At 37.3% G+C, this 22,981-nt stretch overlaps 1 protein-coding gene across 8 annotated transcripts in view; it reads left to right on the top strand.

Annotated features, from left to right (window-relative positions):
• IL13RA2 (interleukin 13 receptor subunit alpha 2) overlaps positions 1–22,981 on the top strand; it is a 77,515-nt gene that overhangs the window by 33,211 nt on the left and 21,323 nt on the right. For 5 of the 8 annotated variants that reach the window (XM_066356416.1, XM_066356417.1, XM_066356418.1 and 2 more), the window contains 2 exons: positions 16,050–16,176; positions 18,774–18,925. In XM_066356416.1, coding sequence (XP_066212513.1) covers positions 16,083–16,176; positions 18,774–18,925 — 246 coding nt within the window. In that variant the 5' untranslated portion in view covers positions 16,050–16,082. Of the gene's footprint in view, positions 1–7,718; positions 7,812–13,491; positions 13,682–14,045; positions 14,065–16,014; positions 16,177–18,773; positions 18,926–22,981 lie in introns of those variants that run through there. The other 3 variants (XM_066356420.1, XM_066356421.1, XM_066356423.1) reach the window with 3 other exon arrangements.

Raw genomic sequence — 22,981 nt, 5'->3', positions numbered from 1 at the left:
TGCTGAAGGCCCATGGTCAAGGCACATATGAGAAAGCAATCAAGGTCCTGGCCGGTTGGCTCAGTGGTAGAGCGTCGGCCTGGCATGCAGAAGTCTCGGGTTCGATTCCCGGCTGGGGCACACAGGAGAAGCACCCATCTGCTTCTCCACCCCTCCCCCTCTCCTTCCTCTCTGTCTCTCTTCCCCTCCCGCAGCCAAGGCTCCATTGGAGCAAAGATGGCCCAGGCGCTGGTGATGGCTCCTTGGCCTCTGCCCCAGGTGCTAGAGTGGCTCTGGTCGCAACAGAGCGATGCCCCAGAGGGGCAGAGCATCGCCCCCTGGTGGGCAGAGCGCCGCCCCCTGGTGGGCGTGCTGGGTGGATCCAGGTCAGGCGCATGCGGGAGTCTGTCTGACTGTCTCTCCCTGTTTCCAGCTTCAGAAAAATACAAAAAAAGAAAAAAAAAGAAAAAAGAAAGCAATCAATGAACAACTAAGGTGTCACAACGAAAAACTGATGATAGATGCTTCTCATCTCTCTCCGTTCCTGTCTGTCTGTCCCTGTCTATCCTTCTCTCTGACTCTCTCTCTGTCCATGCAAAAAAAAAAAAAAAAAAAAAAAAAAAAAAGCAAAGTCATGTGCTGGGGTGGGAAAGAGGATGAGAAGATTGAAGACATTGAAAGAAACTTTGTTATTGTCAAGAATGGAATGAGGTTGAACAGAGGCAGGTAGTAATGTCATGAATAGTACTGTGAGTTTATTTAAAATGAAGTATTATGAATTTGTCATGGAATTAATCTATTGTGGGATTCTTCCAGCACTCACCTGCTTAAGTATAGGCACAGAGAAACCTGAGAGTTGGATTTATTAAGATTGTAGTTTCATCAGGACGTTACATCAAAAAGGCAGAGGGGCAAATTTAGTTTGAGGCATAGAAACTAATCTGGATGGAATAAAGAAAAGAAGAAAGCAAAGTCTGGCTGATGAATTTAGAAATAGCAGTCAAATCTTTGCAAAACTGAAAAATGATCACATTGGCAGTACTTAAGAATGTAAGCTAGAAATAAAGGACACTATGGGAAAGTATTTAACTTCTCTGGCTTCAGTTTTCTCACCGGTATATAATCTATGGCAATAGAGGGTGGAAGCCAAGTATGTGGTTGCGAGTATAAATTTATACATACGTCTCATTGCGTTTTGGTAGCAAGTATGAAGGAGATCAGGAAGGCCTAGGAGCTCATGAAGAGCATCCCATCCACCTCTAAGCACTAAATCAGTGTTGAAGGGTAGGAGGTATTGATCATTCTAATATCCTCATGGATGTTCACTGAAAGGAATACAAAGCCATGCTCTATAAGTCTGATTCTGCTACAAGTAGCTCTCTCTTCCCTTGGCAAGTTTAACTTTGCACAGCCAGCAGTGATTAATTTCTAATTATGCAATCAGTCATCTCATTTATCAAGAAGTTTTGCAGGAAGAACAGTGTACATTGTTGATGGAATCAGTACTGATATATTGAGAGAAGTCTTGAACTCTAGGGCATTATGATAATAAACAAAGCATGTGGGATAGGCTGTCAACATCTGGAAAAGGTGAAACAGCACAGGATTACAAATGAGTGAGTGCACTATCAGAACATTATTCAGAAAACTGGCAGCAGCTCATGATTGTAGAGGAAGTGCAAGAGCACCTCATATGAGCAAAACCTCCAGATAGCCGGAGAGGGTCCTCAGCACTTACCTCTTCCTGTTTACATCAGTAAGGACTTCAAAGGCTTCAAAGAAGGACATTGAACTATTGTCATACTGTATTTTGTCAGTCTGAAAAGTTTCTACTTTACCATTATGTGACTATATCTTTTTTCAGGTGGAATACTTTAGTCAGTCCCCCTGACCCCCAGGTATCTGGTCAAAGTGCTTCATAGTGTAAATGTTGCCCTTCTCAAGAATGAGCTTCTGAGTCAAAGGCTGTGCATAAAATGAGCGGTTGGGCTATATAAGTACATAATTTTTGATTACTTGAAAATACGGGCTTAAATGGTTATTATGAACTTTTAAAGGATTTTGATGCCAATACTAAATACTCCTCTAATTAAGTTGCTACTTTTGCTTAAATAAGAAAGTGGTTTATTTTCTCTCAGATACCTGGAGTAGCTAATCCAGGGCTGCATGAAGAGTATGTTATTTTACTAAAGGAGGACAAGAGCCCTGGGATTCTTTGAACTTCTTGTCCTGCCCTGCCTAGGGTGTTTCCCTCATCTGCTTGATTGCTTGCTCAAAGATGGTTCACTCACAAGACCACATTCTAAGAAGCTGGATGGAGGAAGGAAGAAAGGAGGAGAGAAATACGTCCATTCTCTCTAAAGCCATGGCCCAGAGATTGAAGATAACGGTTCCCTTTACAACTCTTAGGCCAGAACTTAATGGGATATTATATAGCTGAAAGGCTGTTCAGAAATGAAGTCTTCATTTTGTGTGGCCATGTGCCCAGCTAAAACATAGGGGCTCAATTACTGCTGAAGGAGAAAAGAATGAATATTAGGGGGCTGCTGGTAAATAATCTCAGCTGTACTACATCCATAAAGGATTGTAGCAATTCACATTTCTACCAGTAGCCTTAGAAAAGACTCACCCTTAATTTATTTATTTTGCTTGTATTATAACTTATTTAACTGTAAATTTATACAACTTAATTTTTAAAGACTAATTTTTAGAGCACTTTTAGGTTTATAGAAAAATTAAAAGGAAGGTTACAGACATTTTCCATATACCTCTGGCCCCACACATGCATAGCATCCCCATTATCAACATCCCTTATTGAGTAGTGGTACATTTGTTACAGTTGCTTAACCTTCATTGGTACATCATAATTACCCAAAGGCCATAGTTTACATTAGGGTTCACTCTTGATGTACAATCCATGGGTTTAAACACATGTATAATGACACGTATCTATGATTATAGTATCATGCAGTACATTTTCAGTGCCCTGAAAATCCTCTGTGCTCCTGCTCACTCCAACCCCTGGGAGTCCCTGATGTTTTCACTGTCTCCATAGTTTTGCCTTTTCTAGAATATCATATACATGTAACCTTTTCAGATTAGCTTATTTCACTTAGCAATTTGCATTAAAAGTTTCTCCATTTCTTTTCATGGTTTGATAGCTCACTTCTTTTTAGCACTGAATAACATTCCGTTGTCTGGCTGTACCCCAGTTTATTTATCCATTCACCTACTGAAGAACATCTTGATTGCTTCCAAGTTTTGGCAATTATGGATAAAACTGCTATAACATCCATGTGCAAGTTCTTGTGTGGACACAAGTATTCAACTCCATTGGGTAAATATCAAGGAGCCTGATTGCTGGATCATATGATAAGAGTATAGTTTTGTAAGAAACCACCTACTGTCTTCCAAAGTACACCATTTTGCATTTCCACCAGCAAAGTATGAGAGCTCCTGTTGTTACACATCCTTGTCATCATTTGTTGTTGTCAGTGTTCTGGATTTTGGCCATTTTAATAAGTGTATAGTGAGTTACTTTTTGTTTGTTTGTTTGTTCCTTCGATAGACTTGAGGGCCAGGAACAATTTTTCTTAATTGTTTTTGTGTCTGCAGCCTTGAGTGCTCAGGAAATGTCTGTGAAATCAAGATCTGGATGGATGCCTGTGACCATGTCAGCACCAATACAGCAATCAAAGGCACAGGTTATGAAAATAAAGACTCTGAGGTTCCATTTTGATGAGATGATTCTAAAGTCACTTAGGAAATACTGTATAACCAGGCTTAGAAGCAGCTATCAAAACAGTGAGAAAATCGATGTGTAGGCAGACCTACCACTTAAGATTATGAAGTGGATTCAGAACTTTTAAGAACCAGTCCTCATAAAGCAGAAAATCTGTTTTATGAAGGGCAATCAGTCCATTGAAAAACAGTAAAGCTCTGCCCACATACAAGTAAAAAATAAATGGTTTGTCTTACGCACTTTTAAAAAGCAAGCTTGTGAGGTTACAAAAGTGGTTTAATCCTCAAGTTATGCATGAAAAATATTCTGAAGGCAACAAACTAATGAAAATCTTTTGAGAAGAGAGAATAGGCTCCATTATTTTTTATTTATTTTATTTTTTTTATTTATTCATTTTTAGAGAGGAGAGAGAGACAGAGAGGGAGAGAGAGGAGAGAGAGACAGAGAGAGAGAAGGGGGGAGGAGCTGGAAGCATCAACTCCCATATGTGCCTTGACCAGGCAAGCCCAGGGTTTCGAACCGGTGACCTCAGCATTTCCAGGTCGACGCTTTATCCACTGCGCCACCACAGGTCAGGCGGCTCCATTATTTTTAAAACAAGGAATCCAAAAATACATTAATTTCCACTAATGAAGTTTATCCACTTCACCAATTATCTACAGTTTGCTAAATCCGTTTGGCTATTCTCACTTCATTTTACTGTGCTTATCTACAGTATTTGACAAAAAACATCAGTAAGAGAAAAGAGGGAGAAAATGGAAAAAGAAAAGTGGAGAGAAGAAAAGAGGATGTTGTCAGAGAGAGAGGGGCATGATGGAGAGAGAAAAAGCCAACAGTAAGAGCCTGAAGCGACAAAACAGCTGCCCTCATGGTCTTCGTTTCAAATAGACTGCTTTTCTAAGCTAAAATACAAATCCTTTTGCCTAGAGATATGCACTTACTGAAAGGAAGCCTTTGGGAGTATTTTCAGTTATTTTGTTTGAAATCTCAGTTTCAAAGTTTTCAAAATACAAGAAAGGCTATATGTTCCAGTTCTGTATATTGAAATTGAGAATAGAACCAGAATTTCTGATGTTTCTCCATTAAAATATTTAATAACGTTCCTAGACTTACAACCAAAATTTAAAAACTGCCTTACAGAAATATAAAATTGTTTCTGAAGACTTTTTTTTTTAAAAAAAGAAAACAACAAAATCTCAGATTGCACATAGAAAGTAAAGATGTACTATAGTCTGGAAAATTTGGCAAGCTTTAAAAATCATTTCATTAGAAATGCAAGAAGTTGGAGATAACTTTGAGTAGATGGAAAGTATTTGTTAAAGTTATCACTGGTGAAACTGAACTTTGGTAGTTTCTAATTGTCGTAGAAAAATGTTCTGTCTTGGTATGGTACCCTTTGGTAAGTACAATCCTAAAGTACACTGACTCATGTCCCTTAAATAACATACACCATTACTAAACAGGTATGGCAAAAATCTAAGGAAGAGCAGAAGCAAACCTTTATGTGAGATATTCTTCATTCACATTTTTTCAAGGGGGGAAGAAATGAGTGATTTATTCCTAGTTGAGCACCTTATGTCCCTTCATAGCAAATTTGTTAAGAGAGTTACCTATACTCATTATCTCCATTTTTTACCCTTCCATTCCTTCCTGAACCCACAGTAATCTGAGTTTTGATTCAAACATTTCACTTATTCTTTTATCAACTTCACCAATTATCTACAGTTTGCTAAATCCATTTGGCTATTCTCACTTCATTTTACTGGGCTTATCTACAGTTTTTGACATTGTCTATCACACTGTCCTTGAAACATTTTCATCACTTGGTTTCTGGGACACAACAAACTCTGGGTTTTCATCTGACTTCCCTGGCTTTAGTCCCCTTTGTTGGTTCCTCCTCCTCTCTTTGACATGTCTATATTGGAGGATTCCAGAACTCAGACCCTCAGTCCCTGTTTTCCTTTTTTGTTTGTTTGTTTATTTGTTTGTTTTCTTTTTAAATTTCATCTCCACTATGCTCTAAGTGACTTCAGTTGATCCTGTGACTTCAAATACTACCTGTATGCTGATGACTCTCAAATATATACCAATATCTCCAGTCTTTCCCCTCATCTTCAGAGTCAAATATCTAATCTCCCCATCATTTTAGACAGAGTGGTCAGGGAATACTACTCTTCCTCCTTAATATGGCATTAAGGACCTTTTCCCATTGGATGTTTATTTTAGGCAGCTCACACTTAACCATCTAAACCAGGGGTCCCCAAACTACCGCCCACAGGCCGCATGCGGCCCCCTGAGGCCATTTATCCAGCCCCCACCGTACTTCCGGAAGGGGCACCTCTTTCATTGGTGGTCAGTAAGAGGAACATAGTTCCCATTGAAATACTGGTCAGTTTGTTGATTTAAATTTACTTGTTGTTTATTTTAAATATTGTATTTGTTCCCATTTTGTTTTTTTACTTTAAAATAAGATATGTGCAGTGTGCATAGGGATTTGTTCATAGGTTTTTTTTTATATAATCCAGCCCTCCAATGGTCTGAGGGACAGTGAACTGGCCCCCTGTGTAAAAAGTTTGGGGACCCCTGATCTAAATTGTCCATCATCTCTTGGCCCCACAAACAATTATTCAGTTGCCCATGACAAAAATAGAGACATCATCCTCTAATACTCCACAATCAGTCTATCAGTAAATCCTATTCACATCTCCACTGCTATCAATTTAGTCCAATTTAGATGATGGTTCATCTCTAGCCTAAACAATCGTTTCTACCCTTTCCTTCTATAAAAAGTAGCCTTTTATCTTTTTTTTTTTTTTTTTTTTACATAGGCAGAAATAGACAGGGACAGACAGACAGGAACGGAGAGAGAGATGAGAAGCATCAATCATTAGTTTCTCGTTGTACGTTGTGATCTCTTAGTTGTTCATTGATTGCTTTCTCATATGTTCCTTGACCGCGGGCCCTCAGCAGACCGAGTAACCCCCCGCTGGAGCCAGAGACCCTGGGTCCAAACTGGTGAGCTTTTTTGCTCAAGTCAGATGAGCCTGCGCTCAAGCTGGCGAAGTTGGAGTCTCGAACCTGGGTCCTTCCGCATCCCAGTCCGATGCTCTATCCACTGCGCCACCACCTGGTCAGGCAGTAGCCTTTTAAAATGTAAGTTACATCATGTCACTTAACTCACACCTTATAACTGTCCAATTGCTCATCATTTTACTAAAAGTAAACGTTCAAATAAGTAGGCGCGTGGCCTACCTTGTGTCTTTGTGAGATCATCTAACCTTTTCTGTTTCCTATTGTACTGGTCTTGTTATTTTTAAGACTACTAAGTTGCTTCCCACCTCAAGGCTTGTGAAATTTCTGTTCCTTCTATCTGGAAAATTCTTCGCCTGTATCTTTACTTGGTGCATTCCCTTACTTCTCGGGGTCCTTACTGCCACATTAAGGAGTAAGAGTAGTATTCCCTGACCACTCTATCTAAAATGAACCCCCATTAATTTCTTTCATATTATCTTGCTTTATTTTTATTTATAAAACTTATAATTACATGATATGTTTATTTTCTGGCTCCCACATCAGAAAGTTCATTCCAAGAAGGCAGGTTCCTTGTCTTGTTCACTGTTTTATCCCCAGTGCCTGGAACAGTGCCTGGCATGCAGTAGACTTCCAAAAATAACTGTTGAATAATGAATGCATGGCAGAAACATTTACATGTTTTTATTACTATTCTTTTCCATAACTGACAGTGCTCTATATGATATAATACCATATTCTCATGTATTTATACTATCTTAAGGACACGAAAGAACATACTAGTAGAATAACCTTGAAGTAATATAATATCTGCTATTTTACATTTTGTACTCTGCTCTTAGTATGAAGGGTGTGAGGCACACTCTATTGTTTACTTTTGAAATTGTTATGTGAAGTGAATGTTTTGGGTACATAGTGTTTGCTTGCTAACAAATATTTAAGAGCATCTGGGAGTAGGGAGAAGGGTGTTGATGAAAAATATTGTTTTGCTAGTTCCAGAGCAGTGGAGACTTTCAAGATACTGTATTGCTCTTCAGCTGTGACTGCATTTGAATAGAATGTAAGACATATTTAATAATAATTTGACTTGTGTTAAGAAATTGATGACCTGGGGGGATTTTTTTAAGGTTTGTTAAAACCTGTTGTTGGTGGTATGTTGGATGAGATTATAAACTAATAATGTTCTGAGCTGCTCATATTAAGAACAAATTCTGAAATGTGTAAACTACTTTGTGAATTAAAACCCTGTTAACCTGACAGTTGCTATAGTAGCTCAAAACTAAATTCTCTAGCTTTGACAGTATTTCGGGAAATTTGTTAACTGGATGAACTCAGAATGTCACAAAGTAAACCATCTAAAAAAGAATTAAGGAATAAGATGACTACCTGTGTTTCCAAAATACATTAAACATATTTTATACATATCAATACAAAACATTAGTATGCAATATTGTCAGGGATACAAATATAACCATGTTATACTTGACTAGATGTTAACATAATATTTGTTTAAAAGAAATTCTACCTGTATTTTATTTGTCTACAGTGATTTCCATCATTAAATATATGCTTAACTTCTTTTTGTATTTGTGGAGGAAATGACTTAACACTTTACTAATGGTGAGCATGATTAATCTGTTTTGATTCAAAGTCTTTTTCTGTTTGAAGATACACAAAGACATCTTCATCATTCCTAATAAACTACTGTACTGCACAATATAATACCTTGCTAGTCATAATTTTAACTAGATTTGACTCATCACTAGTTCATAGGCTGGTTGTACTATTATTGAGTCACATATTGATCTCAGAATGTTGTCAGGCCTTAAGATCTGGCAGATTCCTGAGATTCTGGTTATGATGCTGAGTAATGGACATACTCTAAAAGCTCTGCATAGATGTTTACACATGTTGGATGATATCCTTGAAATAAGATTCAGGAAGCCAGTGCTATTGAGTCACATCCTGAAACTGTGGGTGGATACACAGCAGATTAACTGAAGACACAAAATGATATTCCATGGATAATAATATGAGAGGAAATTGAGCTTCACTAAAGTAAAATCAATTGAAAGATAATATTATATGTTAAAATAAGCATAGTTTTTAGCCCTGGCTGGTTGGCTCAGTGGTAGAGTGTCAGCCCAGTGTGGATGTCTCAGGTTCAATTCCTGGTTAGGGCACACAGGAAAAGTGACCACCTGCTTCTCCATCTATCTACCTTCCCCTTCTCTCTCTCTCTCTTTCCTTCCAATAGCCAAGGCTCAATTGGTTTGAGCAAGGTGGACCCAAGCACTGAGGATGGCTCTGTGTCCTTGCCTCTCAGGTACTAAAATAGCTCAGTTGCTGAACAACAGAACAATGGCTTCAAATGGGCAGAGCATCCCCTGGTAGGGGGCTTTCCAGGTGGATCCTGGTCAGGGTGCATGCAGAAGTCTGTCTTTCTACCTCCCTGTCTCTCACTAAATAAGTAAATAAATATGGTAAATAAATAAATAAATATGGTAAATGAATAAATAAAGTGAGCATAGTTTTTAGAATAAGATATACATATCTTTTCTTGCTTAAGTTTTATGACCTTGAGTAATTTCCTTAACTTTTTTCATCTACAAATGCCTCATTTGCAATGTTGGGGTAATAATTATGGTAGCTATCAATATTGTTGAGAATTAAATGAGCTATCTATATCAAGCATCTGGCAAAGAGCTTAATAAACTATAGTCTTTATTATCATTATTTTCTAAATTTTATAGCAAATTTGGTGCTGGATCCCTGATCTCCTGGTCAGCGCCTTCTTATGTAAGCCCATATACATTTATCTTTTGACTCACAGATGACATTTAAGCTTTTGTAATCACACGACTTCATTTTTCCTTTTCTCAAGCCCTACTTCTTTTCTATTTTGTCATTTTCTTTTTCTCTAAACCCTATTCTAATTGTTTGGGTTGATATTATTCGGTATTTCAAATAATGTGAATGGACAGTGCCAAATTTTGTGTGTGTGTGTGTGACAGAGACAGAGAGAGTCACAGAGAGAGGGACAGATAAGGACACAGAGGAAGGGAGAGAGATGAAAAGCAGCAATTCTTTGTTGTGGCTCCTTAGTTGTTCATTGATTACTTTCTCATATGTGCCTTGACTGGGGGGCTACAACAGAGAGAGCTAGTGACCCCTTGCTCAAGCCAGGAACCTTAGGCTAAAACCAGGTTCCTTGGGCTTCAAGCCAGTGACCTGTGCTCTCAAGATAGTGATCACTGGGTCATTTCTATGATCCCATGCTGAAACTAGGGACCGTGCACTCAAGCTGGATGAGCCCACACTCAAGCTGGCGACCTCAAGGTTTTAAACCTGGGTCCTCTGCATCCCAGTCCAATGCCCAATCCACTGTGCTCTATGCTTGGTCAGGCAGTGTCAAATTTTATAACACTAATTTTTTACACCCCCCCCCAATTAAACTAAAACAAGTATAAAAAAGTATATGTCCATACTTCTTTTAGGTGTTTATTAATTTTTTTTTATTTTTTTATATTTTTCTGAAGTGAGAAGCAGGGAGACAGAGACAGACTCCCACATGAACCCAACCGGGATCCACCCAGCATGCCCATTAGGGGGCGATGCTCTGCCCATCTGGGGCATTGCTCCGTTGCAAGCAGAGTCATTCTAGCACCTGAAGTGTAGGCCATGGAGCCATCTTCAGCGACTGGGCTAACTTTGCTCCAATGGAGTCTTGGCTGTGGGAGGGAAATAGAAAGATAGAGAGAAAAGAGAGGGGGAAGAATGGAGAAGCAGGTGGGAGCTTCTCCTGTGTGCCCTGGCCAAGAATCGAACGCAGGACATCCACACACCAGGCCGACGCTCTACCACTGAGCCAACCGACCAGGGCTTAGATGTTTGTTTGTTTTTTTAGAAGCCACTTTAGTGACATTGAAAAAGTCTTTATCATTTTCTAACAGATAATTATTTGTCTCTGCAACTTGGTCACTGCTTTTATGAACAAAACAAAAATCTGGTCATTTCAAATACTTTAGGGAATCTTTTTATCTTTTTTTTCTTGTCAAGGTAGGGAAGGAACTTTTATTCAAAACCATATTATGTGGTGACTAGACTGTTAACTCTACATTTCTCTGTCTCTTTTTTCTTTTAACTTTCAGTGTGGATTATACCTGCTGTGGGATCTTGTACAAGTTGCATCACTCTTCTAACTTTCAGTTTTATTAATTGTAAATATGCAATACTAACGTTATACACCTGAGGATATCAATAACTTCTTTGTAAACTATAAAAAGCTAAACAAATATAAGAAATTATTGTTATTAAGACAAAGATCAGTAAATATAGATAATGGATCAACAAGGGTGGTTGAAGTTGGAGTTTAACATTAAGTGCCTAGTTATCAACTGTCAGGTCAATTTCCTGAACTAGTAGAAGAAAATGTGTACTTTGGAGCAAGGTATTTTTAACTTTTTGCTTAGTGACAAGGTGCTCAGAAGCAAACCCCTTTCAAACATGTAGAGCAATTTAGTATTCTCATAGCACTTTCACATACATTATCTCATTTAATATTCACCACAAATCTGCCGGGCTGTCATTACTTCCATGCTATAGATGGAAATTTGAGTTATAATTTGCCTCTAAGCACATTAGTGGATAAGGCAGAGCCGAAATCCAGATTGATACTTATACCATTGTGCCTTTTATTGTAACGAGCTCTTTAGATGTATGTCTGTTAGTAGTTTATCCAAAGATAAAGTAATTGTGCCAGCTTTTATAGCAGCTTGCAGTGATTCTAAATTTTCTTTAGATGGCTTTGAACCCCACCTATAACCTCACCTATGTTGTGACTTGTGAAATCTGTATCCTGGCTGCTGGTTATTTCTGGATCACTTACCTATCTAACGTTTTTCAGTGTGCTTGATTATTAGATAGGAGGGGAAATATTAGATATTCTAATTAATGTCTTCAAAGGGAAAGAAGAAAAAAAGAAGGCCTGTGATAATTGCATATGATAATCTATTTCTTGAGAAACCAAATTATTAGTAAGTACGTGGATATTCTCTAATAATGCAAAGGTTATCTCAGCCAACTCTTAGAACAGGAGATTATATAACATAGTTTTGTAAAGGTGGGGAAGTGAGGCTGGAAACAGGAAATAACTTTTCTTTCCAAAGGAGCATCTTGGTGGAAAACTGTTTAAACAATAGTATTGCATAAAACAGAGCCGGTAAAAACTGGAAGCTGACTTTCACACTGATCTTAGACATTGAAAATGCCTAGTGAAGTGGTTATCTTCAAGGTCTCTGGCATGAGACCATCTGGATTCAAATCTAAGCTTCACCATTTATGGTATGTATGACTTGCAGAAGAGTGTTTAACTTCCCTGTTTTGGCCTCTGGTCTTTAAAATGAGAATAAAAGGAATACATATGTCCAAGGCTGATTATATTACATTATATAATATTTATAAAGTGCTTAGCAAAGGTCAATGCCTGGGATGATGTGAATGCTGAGTAAGTAGTGGGAGACATTATTATTTTTATTACAGAAATGACTATTGTTACTTGCACCATATATACTGCTCACAAAAATTAAGGGGTATTTCAAAATGAATATGAAGCCATTAAAAAAAGTATTTGATTTTTTTTTATTAAACAAGAACATCAGAAAAGCAAACAACAATCAAAGAAAGTTGCTCAATTATGCAAATGAGATGCAAAACCAACTTTTATTTAATTGGTGAAAATGCACTATACAAAAGGCTGAAAGTACTGGAGTATCTGCACATTCCCTGATCCCCTAATTTTTGTGAGCAGTGTATATTAGGCATGTAACTGAAATAGTATCTGGTATAATATAGGTGGTCAGTGAAAGTTTATTGAATTATTACTCTGCCAAAAATGTCATAATAATGAAACTGTGGTAGGGTTTATGGGTTGGATGGTGACAGTAAGTTGAGAAAGGCTTGAGGTGAGGCTTCTGGTAAGATAGGTACAGGACAGACTCCTTATAACAAGAAAATTTATTTGCTAGTCCATGGAAAAAGTTCAAGAGAGTGTTTTCCAGTTCTAGATCTGCTGTCAGTAAATTGTGTGAGCTTGAACTATTCACCTTTTTTTCTGGGTATGTCCTCATTTTTAAAAATAAGGAGTTAAGATCAGACAGGTGGTTATTAACTGTGGTTTAGGGGTGGAGAGTTTATCAGAAACTATTACTAAATAAAAAAATAAAAGCACAAATCTTACATATCTGCACTCCCATTCCCCATCTTCCCTTTGTCTTTAGATCCTCTTCCTTACAACACCCACCTTGTAATAACTCCATAATTCCTGGTAACTGTATAAAGAATATAAAGCACCTCATTGCGCTAGTTACAAATCTGTAACCCAGAAGCCAAAGAAATAGCTTTGTGTTCATTTGGATAAGAAAATCGAAGTGGTGCCTTAGGCGTAATTCAGGAACTACTTTCATGGGTTTACCGATAAGTGAGTCAGGAAACCAGCTATCCTATTTCCTACCTTTGCTTAAATGTATTGGGTTGATCCAGGAAATGCTTTCCAATAACTTGAGTAAAATTTCAGTAGTCTTATCAACAGAATAGAAGCAAGAGATCTTTAGCTCTTTCCTTAGCATTTTTGCTATACACAACACAGGACTATGAAATATTTAAGGACAGATAGGGGAAAGAGAACTTGAACACTAACTGAGAACATTTTAAGGAAAGGCTGATTGTCTTAGTTTTTATAGGTCATATAAAAAGATTTCTCTTTGTCAGACCCATTGCCTTGGATTCAGAAGTAACCAGTGTGTTTATCTCAATCTATGAGAGCAACTCTGGAAGAACTGTGATTTCCTGTTGACCAACACCACCTATTACTTACAGATGCTGAGGGCAACAATAGGGGAGGAATTAAGAAGAGATATTTAATGGACCTCAGTAAGAGAAATGGCATCCTTTTATGATTTTATGGACATAAATGAAATAGCATGGTGTTGATTCAGCTTGCCAAACTAATTGAAGGAAGACAAATACTGGAGCCCTAGAAGAAAAACTTTCATAATCCTGAGTCAAATGTGCAGGATCCAATATAGTGGAGTGGAAGTGCATAGGACTGGGATCCGTATCTCTGTCCTACTCCTAAATCTGTAACTAAATTGCTCTGTAATCTTGGGCAAGTCTGAGTTTTATTTTTAAGTATATAAAAAAGGATTGGACAAGCATGTCTCCAATATACCAGCTATTTCTAACAGTTTGATTCCAAGATTCTAATTATGTAATAATTGAAGCCTACCAACATTAGAACATTACAGATTAACCAGGTAGGATAAAGAGGATGGGGTAGGGAGGGAGGGTCTCTTATACTTAATTTACTTGGGAGAAAAGAAAGGTTGTTTCTGAATGTTGGGGTAACTGACTTTTAATCCTTAACTTCCTGTGAAATGGTTGGGTCCAGGAACATTACAGTGACTAGTGATTTTTCTTTGAAAAGAGAGTGTTTTTTACTTATTTATTTTATTTTATTTTTTACTTGAATTTATTTGAGTGACAATTCGTTAATAAAATTATATAGATTTCATTGTGCAATTCTAAAAAACATCTTATGTATATTGTATTTTGTATTCTCCACCCCAAGTCAATCATCCTCCTTTTAGCCTCTTGTGTCTCCCTTTAACTCTTTTCCCTCTGGTAATCACCAAACTATTGTCTGTGTCTATAAGGTTTTTGTTTTTACATAATCCTTTTACCTTTCTTACCTAGCAACCCATCCTCCCTCCGCTATGACAGTTGTCAATCTATTTTCTGTATCTATGAATCTGTTTCTATTTTGTCGGTTAGTTTATTTTGTTCATTAGACTCCACATATAAGTAAAATTATATGGTACTTGTCTTTCTCTGAATGCCTTATTTCACTTAACATAATACCCTCCAGGTCCACCCATGCTGTCACAAAAGGTAAGTTTTCCTTTTTTGTGTCTGAGTAGTATTCCATTGTGTTTACGCACCACAACTTTTTATCTACTCATCTACTGATGGACACTCGGGCTACTTACAAATCTTAGCTATTGTAAATAGCACTGCAGTGAACATAGGGGTGCATATATTCTTTCAAATTAGTGTTATGGGTTTCTTCAGATGTATTTCCAGAAGTGCAATTGCTAAGTCATAGGTAGTTCTATTTTTAATTTTTTGAGATAACTCCATTCTGCTTTCCACAGTAGCTGCACCACAATTTGCATTCCCACCAACAGTGCAGGAGGGTTTCTTTTTCTCCACATCCTTGTCAATGCCAATTGTCTGTTGACTTATTGATGGTAGCCATTCTGACACATGTGAGGTGATAACTCATTGTGAAGGTACTGTTTTTTGATTGAGTAGGTCTGAGGAGAAAGTAATCCTTTAAGTTTTGATTGTGAAACCAATATTTTTCAAGCATAAAGATGATTAAATTGTAGTCTGTGACAGTGAAGTGCTATTTTAAGAAAGGGCTAAGAAGTTCAGATTTGCCCCTTGGAAAGGTCTTTCTTGCTCTCTGTGGCATGGAGAATGGTTTGCAGGAAGGAAAGACTAGATAAGGAAATCTTTGGTGAAATCCTCAATTTAGAAAGTGGTAGTGATAATTATGAGACTCGATGGGTAAGGGAGAAGTTGAGTAGTACTCTCAAGTTTCTGGTTTGGGCAACCCAGCAGATGAAGATGTCATTTACTAATATAGGAATCATATGGCGTTGTGAGACAGGTATGAGAGTAGAAGATAATGGCATAATAATTATGAGGAAATGGGACAATTTCTGAGTTTTCTAAGGCTTTGGTGTAGGTTCTGAACATTCTTAGTAGTCAAATAACTTTCAAATATTTTTTATTTCAGAAAAGAGTATATGTGTCAATGTTTTTTATTGTTGCTAGGGAAGAGGATTGTTATGGAGACTGATGATGTCATAATTCCCCCCTGTGAACTAGTAAGAACACTGTCAGTCTTCAGGTTGAAAGCTAAAGTCATGTCTTCCTAGCCACAGCTGTGATTTATAGTATAGAAAGTGTAAGGATGGGGATTGGGGTGGCTGAAGGGATACAGGTTTTTGTTTGTTTTGCTTTGCTTTTATAAGAAGAATGAAGCTAGAATCCACCAATCCAATTATATTGGTTCCAAACTTGACTTTTTTCTTTGTTTATGGTTCAGAGAGGCAAATTTTTTCTAAGTCTTGGTAGAAAGCATGCAGAGAGTTTCCAAACATATTTTCAGTCACATTTAATCATTTGGTTATTTGAAGTAAGGCAAAATTAAACTGCTGTTTTTTTTTCTTAGACTGGAAATTTCAAGGTATTAAATTTTCAAGAAATGGCTTTCATTCATTTGGATATCAGATGCCTATATGCCATTCTTATTTGCACAGCATTTGGCTCTATTTTGTCTTCACACGCTGAGATAAAAGGTAAACCACAGTGGAGTATTTATAAAATGAAGGATATTAACTGTCTTTTCAACTGGACCTAAGATAATGCATAACAATAGGATGAATTCTTATTGGAAGTACTTCATGGAATTCATGCACACAAAAAATCTGTTCTTACTAGTCAGCCTTATGTACAAAATAACTGATGATAACAAGCATTCTGTGGGATAAAAGGCAAACCAAGTAACACTTTCTAAATGTTGTGTATAGTGTTACCTAATGAATAGGCTAATTATGTGAAACCTCACTGCTTGGTACCCCACTAACTAAAAAATTCCTTAATCACTATCATTAACTTTTAAGACCATTAGGTACATATATGTGTGTGTGTGTGTGTGTGTGTGTGTACAGATACAGTGGTGGGATTCAGCCAGTTCACACCAGTTTGGCAGAACCAATACCAAATTTTGTGCTGAGTTCAGTGAACCAGTTGTTAAAATGGCACTTGTAATTAGGGTTCTCTCTAAGGTGAGTGCCTGGGCAGCCACCCAATGTGGAAATCACAAATGTACATTCCTTACTCTTTTGTAACATTCATCTGTGTAAGAGCGTATTCTAAGTGCCTGTAGTAATGTTCATTCTGTCCATAGGTGAAAAAAAAATTGCAAATGAGGACACCAATCAAGAAACAATATGAAATGTTTTAAATAAAAATTTTATTGTTTTTTGTTAGGTATTATTTAATATTTTTTTCATTAATATTTTAAAACTTTCTAATAACAATCTAGTTTTATGTACCTCTTTTATTGTTCTTATTTAAGTATTAAATGCATGAAATAATAAACTTCCTTTTGGTATACAGTGTACTTTGAGATACAAATTTAATTCACTCTGTAACCGAGCTCGTAAGTCAATCAACATGTATATCAAACTGCCGATACTGAACCCATGCACCAATGCACCAACTAGCTGCAGCTTCCCGAATCATGACTCGTATCTCGGAATTTCACTTGGATCTCGAACAAAATATGGACCGAGTTGCAGCTCGTATCTTAAAAAAAATTCGTATGTTGGTCTGTTCATATCTCAAGGTACCACTGTATATATTTTTTATACTTAACTTGGTTATTAGGGCAGAAACCGGTTTTTAAATTATTTGAATCCCACCACTTTATATATCATCTATATCTCTATCTATCTATATATCTATCATCTCTCTATATCTGTATCTATATAGAGAAAATTAAAGTAAAATTTAAAAATAATTACAAAATTATTAAATTATGTGTAATATACTCTTCTTCTTATTGAAGATAATTAGAACAATGTATTTGACAAAGATTTCTAAACATAAAAGTTGAGAAAACAAGACTCTCCTTTCTCCCATTATAGAGATCTTTATCAGCACATGAGGCCCCCCATTAAGTGATCATTTGTACCACATTTGCTTTCTGTGGATTCTTTCCCCCTCACCTCAATTAAGTAGTATAAAGTATTAAAATAAACAACAGGGCAGAAATGAGAAGATACTATCAGCAGAGAGGCAATGTGAAGATCTTGGTGTAGTATTACTAGTTTTGTGATAGGAAAGTTTATAAAATGTTTGTTTTTGCTGCTTTTTAAATTACCAGATGGGGGAGCCATTGCTCCCCACTGCCTCTTCTCCCAAAATAAAAGGGAACATTTCCTGATGTCATTCTATTTAGCTGCCTGCCACTTCTTGAATCCTTCCAAAGAGTGACCTTGGTTTGCCATATTCTAGGGAGAGCTCTGAACTGTAGTTTCCTGGATTTAATTAACCAGACTAGACCAACAAGATCTGCCTGTTTTCCTAATTCTTAAAGCCCTTAGTCATACTAGTTATATTTTTTATCTTTTTTTGTGTGTGTGCCATTATTTTATATGGATATGGTAAGCGCTTGAGTTAACATTATTTGAATATTTCTATTAGACAGATTTATTTAATAAATTGTTGCAACCTTAGACTAAGTTATGATCTGTATGACCATAGAGAAAACTCCATGTTTAAATTCTTGTTTCTGTGAAAATTTAGTACCTATCCAAGCAAAGTCACATTGTGCATATGTGACTTCTTAAAGAAGTGATAACTTTATAGAAGTAATCCATACTACTAACTATGTACTTTATTGAGATATAATTTACATAGAATAAAACTCAGTCTTTTAAATTGTATTGTTCAGATGTTTTTAGAATATTCACTAAGTTGTGCAACAGTCACCAGTATCAAATTCTAGAATATTTACATCACTCCTAAGAGAAACCCCATACCCTTTCATCAGTCATGATTCATTCTCTCCTCCCTCTAGCCCGTGGCAACCACTAATCTGTTTCTGTCTCAAAGGCTTTGCCTATTCCGGGTATTTTATATAAATAAAATCATACACTATGTGGTCTTTTGTACTAGCTTATTTAACTTTATGTTTTCAAGGTTCTTCATGTTGTAGCATGTATCAGTACTTTATTCCTTCTTATGGATGAATAATATTCCATGTATAGATGTACCACAATTGATTTATCCATTCATCAGTGGATGGGCATATGTCAGTAACATAGATCTATCAATCTCTGTCATTAGATGCAGGAAAAAAAATAAAAATATTTTGATTTTATCCCAGTTAATCCTCCTCAGGATTTTGAGATCGTGGATCCTGGATATTTGGGTTATCTCTATTTGCAATGGCAGCCTCCACTGCTTCCGGAAAATTGTAAGGAATGCACAGTAGAATATGAATTAAAATACCGAAACATTGATAGTGAAAACTGGAAGGTAAGAAAAGCATGCATTTGTGACATCAGTGTGATTATTAGGAGTTTTCTTGTGATTCCTGATAAGAACATTTGACCTTAGCCAAAAGGCCAAGAAGTGATTCTTGTGATTCCTAATGTTAGTGTCCACTCTGATTCCTGTATCTCAATAGCTATTTTTAAGATATAACAAACCGCCATAGCCTCTGTTCTCTCTTGTCCTTCCTGCCACATCTGTTTTACCCCATTCAGTATTAAGACTACCATTGGAAGTACAGAAAGAGAAATATTTAGTCTAATGAAATATTAACTTGATGAGTACTTCTACATTTTATCATATTTTATAGGTACTTATATACCTGTATATATATGAGTTTCATATATGCTACTAGACTGTGGGCTTTTTCTCTGTGGGAATCAAGCCTTATTTATCTTTGTACTCAACCTTACAGTGTTGTAAAGTACCATACTCCCAAATGTTGTAAAGTACTATACCTCATTTCCACGGGTTTATGTAGAGACACCAAGTCCAGATGAATTTTGAAGGGTTTTATTAAAAGGAGGAGATTTATTAATATGCTGGCTACATATGACTGACACGGGGCATAGCAGATCCAAATCGTGCAGCTCCAAATATATCTCAGAAGCTGGTTATATACTCTTTGATCACATACAGGTTGGGGAGGAGCATGACAGCATGACACAATCATTAACAAGATTATAACATTCATCTAGGGGATTTAAAAAGTGTTAAAATTTTCAAGGCAATATAATCAAAGACATTCATAAACCTTTTAGTATCTATCTCCCTTCCTTTGCCTAGAGGTACACATTAATCTCAGGATTCCAGGAAGGGAGGGAGAGCTAAAATCAGTGTAGGGTGGTATGTAAATTTTGTCTCTTATTGAAGGGGAAGGAAGCTCTTCAGATAACCTTAAGCCTTTCAGAGAACTAAAACCAAATGACCCAGTTGTCCTTGTAAGTCAGGAGACTTTCATATTCTTCTCCCTTCATTTTCCAAAGAAAGGACAGGACAGAAAACCTGACTTTTCTATTTATTTATTTATTTATTTATTTATTTATTTTATTTTATTTTTTTACAGGGACAGAGAGAGAGAGAGAGAGTCAGAGAGAGGGATAGATAGGGGCAGACAGACAGGAATGGAGAGAGATGAGAAGCATCAATCATCAGTTTCTCATTGCAACACCTTAGTTGTTCACTGATTGCTTTCTCTTATGCACCTTGACCGTGGGCCTTCAGCAGATCGAGTGACCCCTTGCTCAGTGACCTTAGGTCCAAGCTGGTGAGCTTTTTTTTTTTTTGCTCAACCCAGATGAGCTCTTGCTCAAGCTGGCGAGCCTGGGGTCTCGAACCTGGGTCTTCCACATCCCAGTCCGACGCTCTGTCCACTGCGCTACCGCCTGGTCAGGCCTGACTTTTCTTTTTAAAGTGGTGTAAAGCCAGTAATCAGGGCCAGGGCCACTATCACAGCAGCCCGGCCCTTGCAGGTTCACATTGTATTCGGACAGTCGGCAAAGAAACAGCGGAGCCAAAAACTGATGGGCCATAGTCTTTAATCCTAGCTTGCACCCGGCGGGCAAGTAAAAAATACACACTGGGCTCCAAAACCCAGTCACATTCAGTGCTCACAAAGCCACTGATTTATCCGAGTTTCCTAGAATCAAAGGTTTCTAGCTCACCAGCCTTATTCTCCTCAGTTCCCCATCTCCTTCCTTATCCAGCGTCAAACTGCACAAACTGGCATCTCACTCAGCACTCCACCATCTTGGCTGCTTTTCCTGGCCTCCTCCATGTGGCCTCCTCCTGCTGCTGGCTCTACTCTCTCTGTTCTCTCATGCTAATCTCAGGAACCAAGAGTCAAGTCCCGTTCTGCCCCCATTTTATAGTGTAGCTTCACAACCTTTAATCCAATATACAAAATAGGGTAGTCTCTAATACAAAGTCACTTCTCTGAGGCATGATTGGATTGTACCACCTCACACCAAAAAGGGTGGGACAGGCTTAATCCCAAAACCAAGCCTCAGGCTACAACAATCCTCACCATACATTAATATCACCTGGGCAATGGCCTTACGTGGGCAGCGCCTATTTTTAACAAAGTGAACATAATACATTTTATCTGCCCAACAAGTGGTGTTGCCAATACTAAGTTTTACAGTTCTCTGGCACCTTACCACATTCCCCACTGGTTTTATATCCTAAGTAAAATCCTTGACTTAATTTAATGAGGTGCATGAGGCAATCTTTAATTTTTATAATTTTTTAAAATTATTCAGAAATAATTTGCTTTTATAACAATTTACTTTCTTCCTTTCTCTTTCCAAAAGTATTGCTGTACCCTATACCTTTAGTGACAACCAAGCTGGCTTTTCTTTTACCCTAGTTTTCCTTTTTTCTCTAATTAAAAAGAGTCCTTAGTGAGTTTCTTCGTGTATTAGCCATGCATAGACCAACCAGCTTCTGGTTTGTGGTTGGAGCAGGGCATGCTGTCCTTCTTAGGGTTAACTTACAAGGGTTGGTGGGGTCAGTCTCTGCCGTCCATGAAGGTGTCTCTGTTGGTGCTTCAGGCTTCAACCAGCTATGGTGGACCCAAGTGGGCATGACTTCTACCTTGGTAACAGTGGGAGTGGTTAGGATCCCAGTGTGTGAATCCATCCACATTGGAGTCATTCCTTGGGTGATGTATTTCTTTACTCAGACTGAGTCTTCAGGCTGAAAAGGATGTATTGGATCTCCTGGCAGTGCTGGAAATGCCTCTTGGACAGTCTTTTGAATGGCCTGCTGAGTAATTTGCAGACTCTGCAAGTACTTAGGAAGGAGTGGTTACTTTTCCTTTATTATTTGATTCATTTTTTCTACCTGCCCTGAACTTTTGGGGCTTGTAGACACAATGTAACTTCAAATTAGTTTCTAATTAATATTGGGTTCTCTTCCTACTAGCTATGAGATTTTGGACACAAATTCAGGTCTAACATTGGAATGGGCAAGCTAAATCTAGTAAGAATTCCATACAGCAACTTTCTAACAACTGTTATTGTGGCCCCACTTCCAGTAGGAAAAGCTTCTATTCATTTGTAAATTATTTTATTAAAGTCTATTTTTAAATGTTTACTTGGGAAAGTTCTTCTTTCCCTGTTTTTTGTTTTTGTTTTTTACAATTTCCTTACTTTGCTTAGTATTTACTTGGACATAAACTAAACACTCAGATATTTTGCCTTCTGCAATAGATTCTAAGTCTGGCGTTTTTAATTATTCCTTTCCTGCTGGCAAAATCTTTTTCTAATTGGTTGCTAATAAACCTTTAGTAACAAGGGTTTTAGTGAAGTTCCTAAAAACCCCACTGGTTTTAGGTAGTATTTTCATACTTATTTGAATTCCTTATGTTCCTATGTTCTGATTTTGAGTCAGACTGGAAAAATATAAAATAAACAACAAAATTAAGATAGCCAATGCTAACATACTATAACAAGTGTCCTAATATAATGAAGTAATTAAAACTAATTAGATTATTAAACAAAGTCTTAATTAATACAACAGGATTTAAAATAAAATTCTTTCAGTCTTAAATGTCTTTAACATGTTAATGTAATATCATTAAGTTCATGTTGACACTATTACTGCTTCATATTATTTGTAAATGTAACCCAATCCCACTCTAGTTAGACCTGTCCCAAGGAACAGGAGTCACATATATTCAGGAAAAGTCCACAAGGCACTGGAGTTGTGGTCAAATTTTCCCACTTTACAGCTAGAATCTAAGTCCCAATGACCACTGCATCTAGCTGGTAATGATTCAGGTAGACTGGAAAATTCATTCTGCAGCACCTATGGAGATGGAGATTTCATTTTATTTAAACTGGAGAGATGAACCCAGGTTGCCTTTCCCTGGGACTCTGCAACATGGCATGGTGAAGAGAACCTTGGGATACATTATGCTGGGTGGCAGAAGTAAATTTGTCTAAATTAGGAGCAGGTCCCAGCCTAAAATAGGCATGGGGCATTGAGACAAGAGGAATAAAGGAGACACTATATATTAAACAAAGCATCAGAAAATAG

This window comes from Saccopteryx leptura, chromosome X (assembly GCF_036850995.1).
Source record: "Saccopteryx leptura isolate mSacLep1 chromosome X, mSacLep1_pri_phased_curated, whole genome shotgun sequence".
Taxonomy (NCBI): Eukaryota; Metazoa; Chordata; class Mammalia; order Chiroptera; family Emballonuridae; genus Saccopteryx; species Saccopteryx leptura.
The sequence above is the reverse complement of the archived record's forward strand: the minus strand, read 5'-3'. Positions and strand labels throughout refer to the sequence as shown.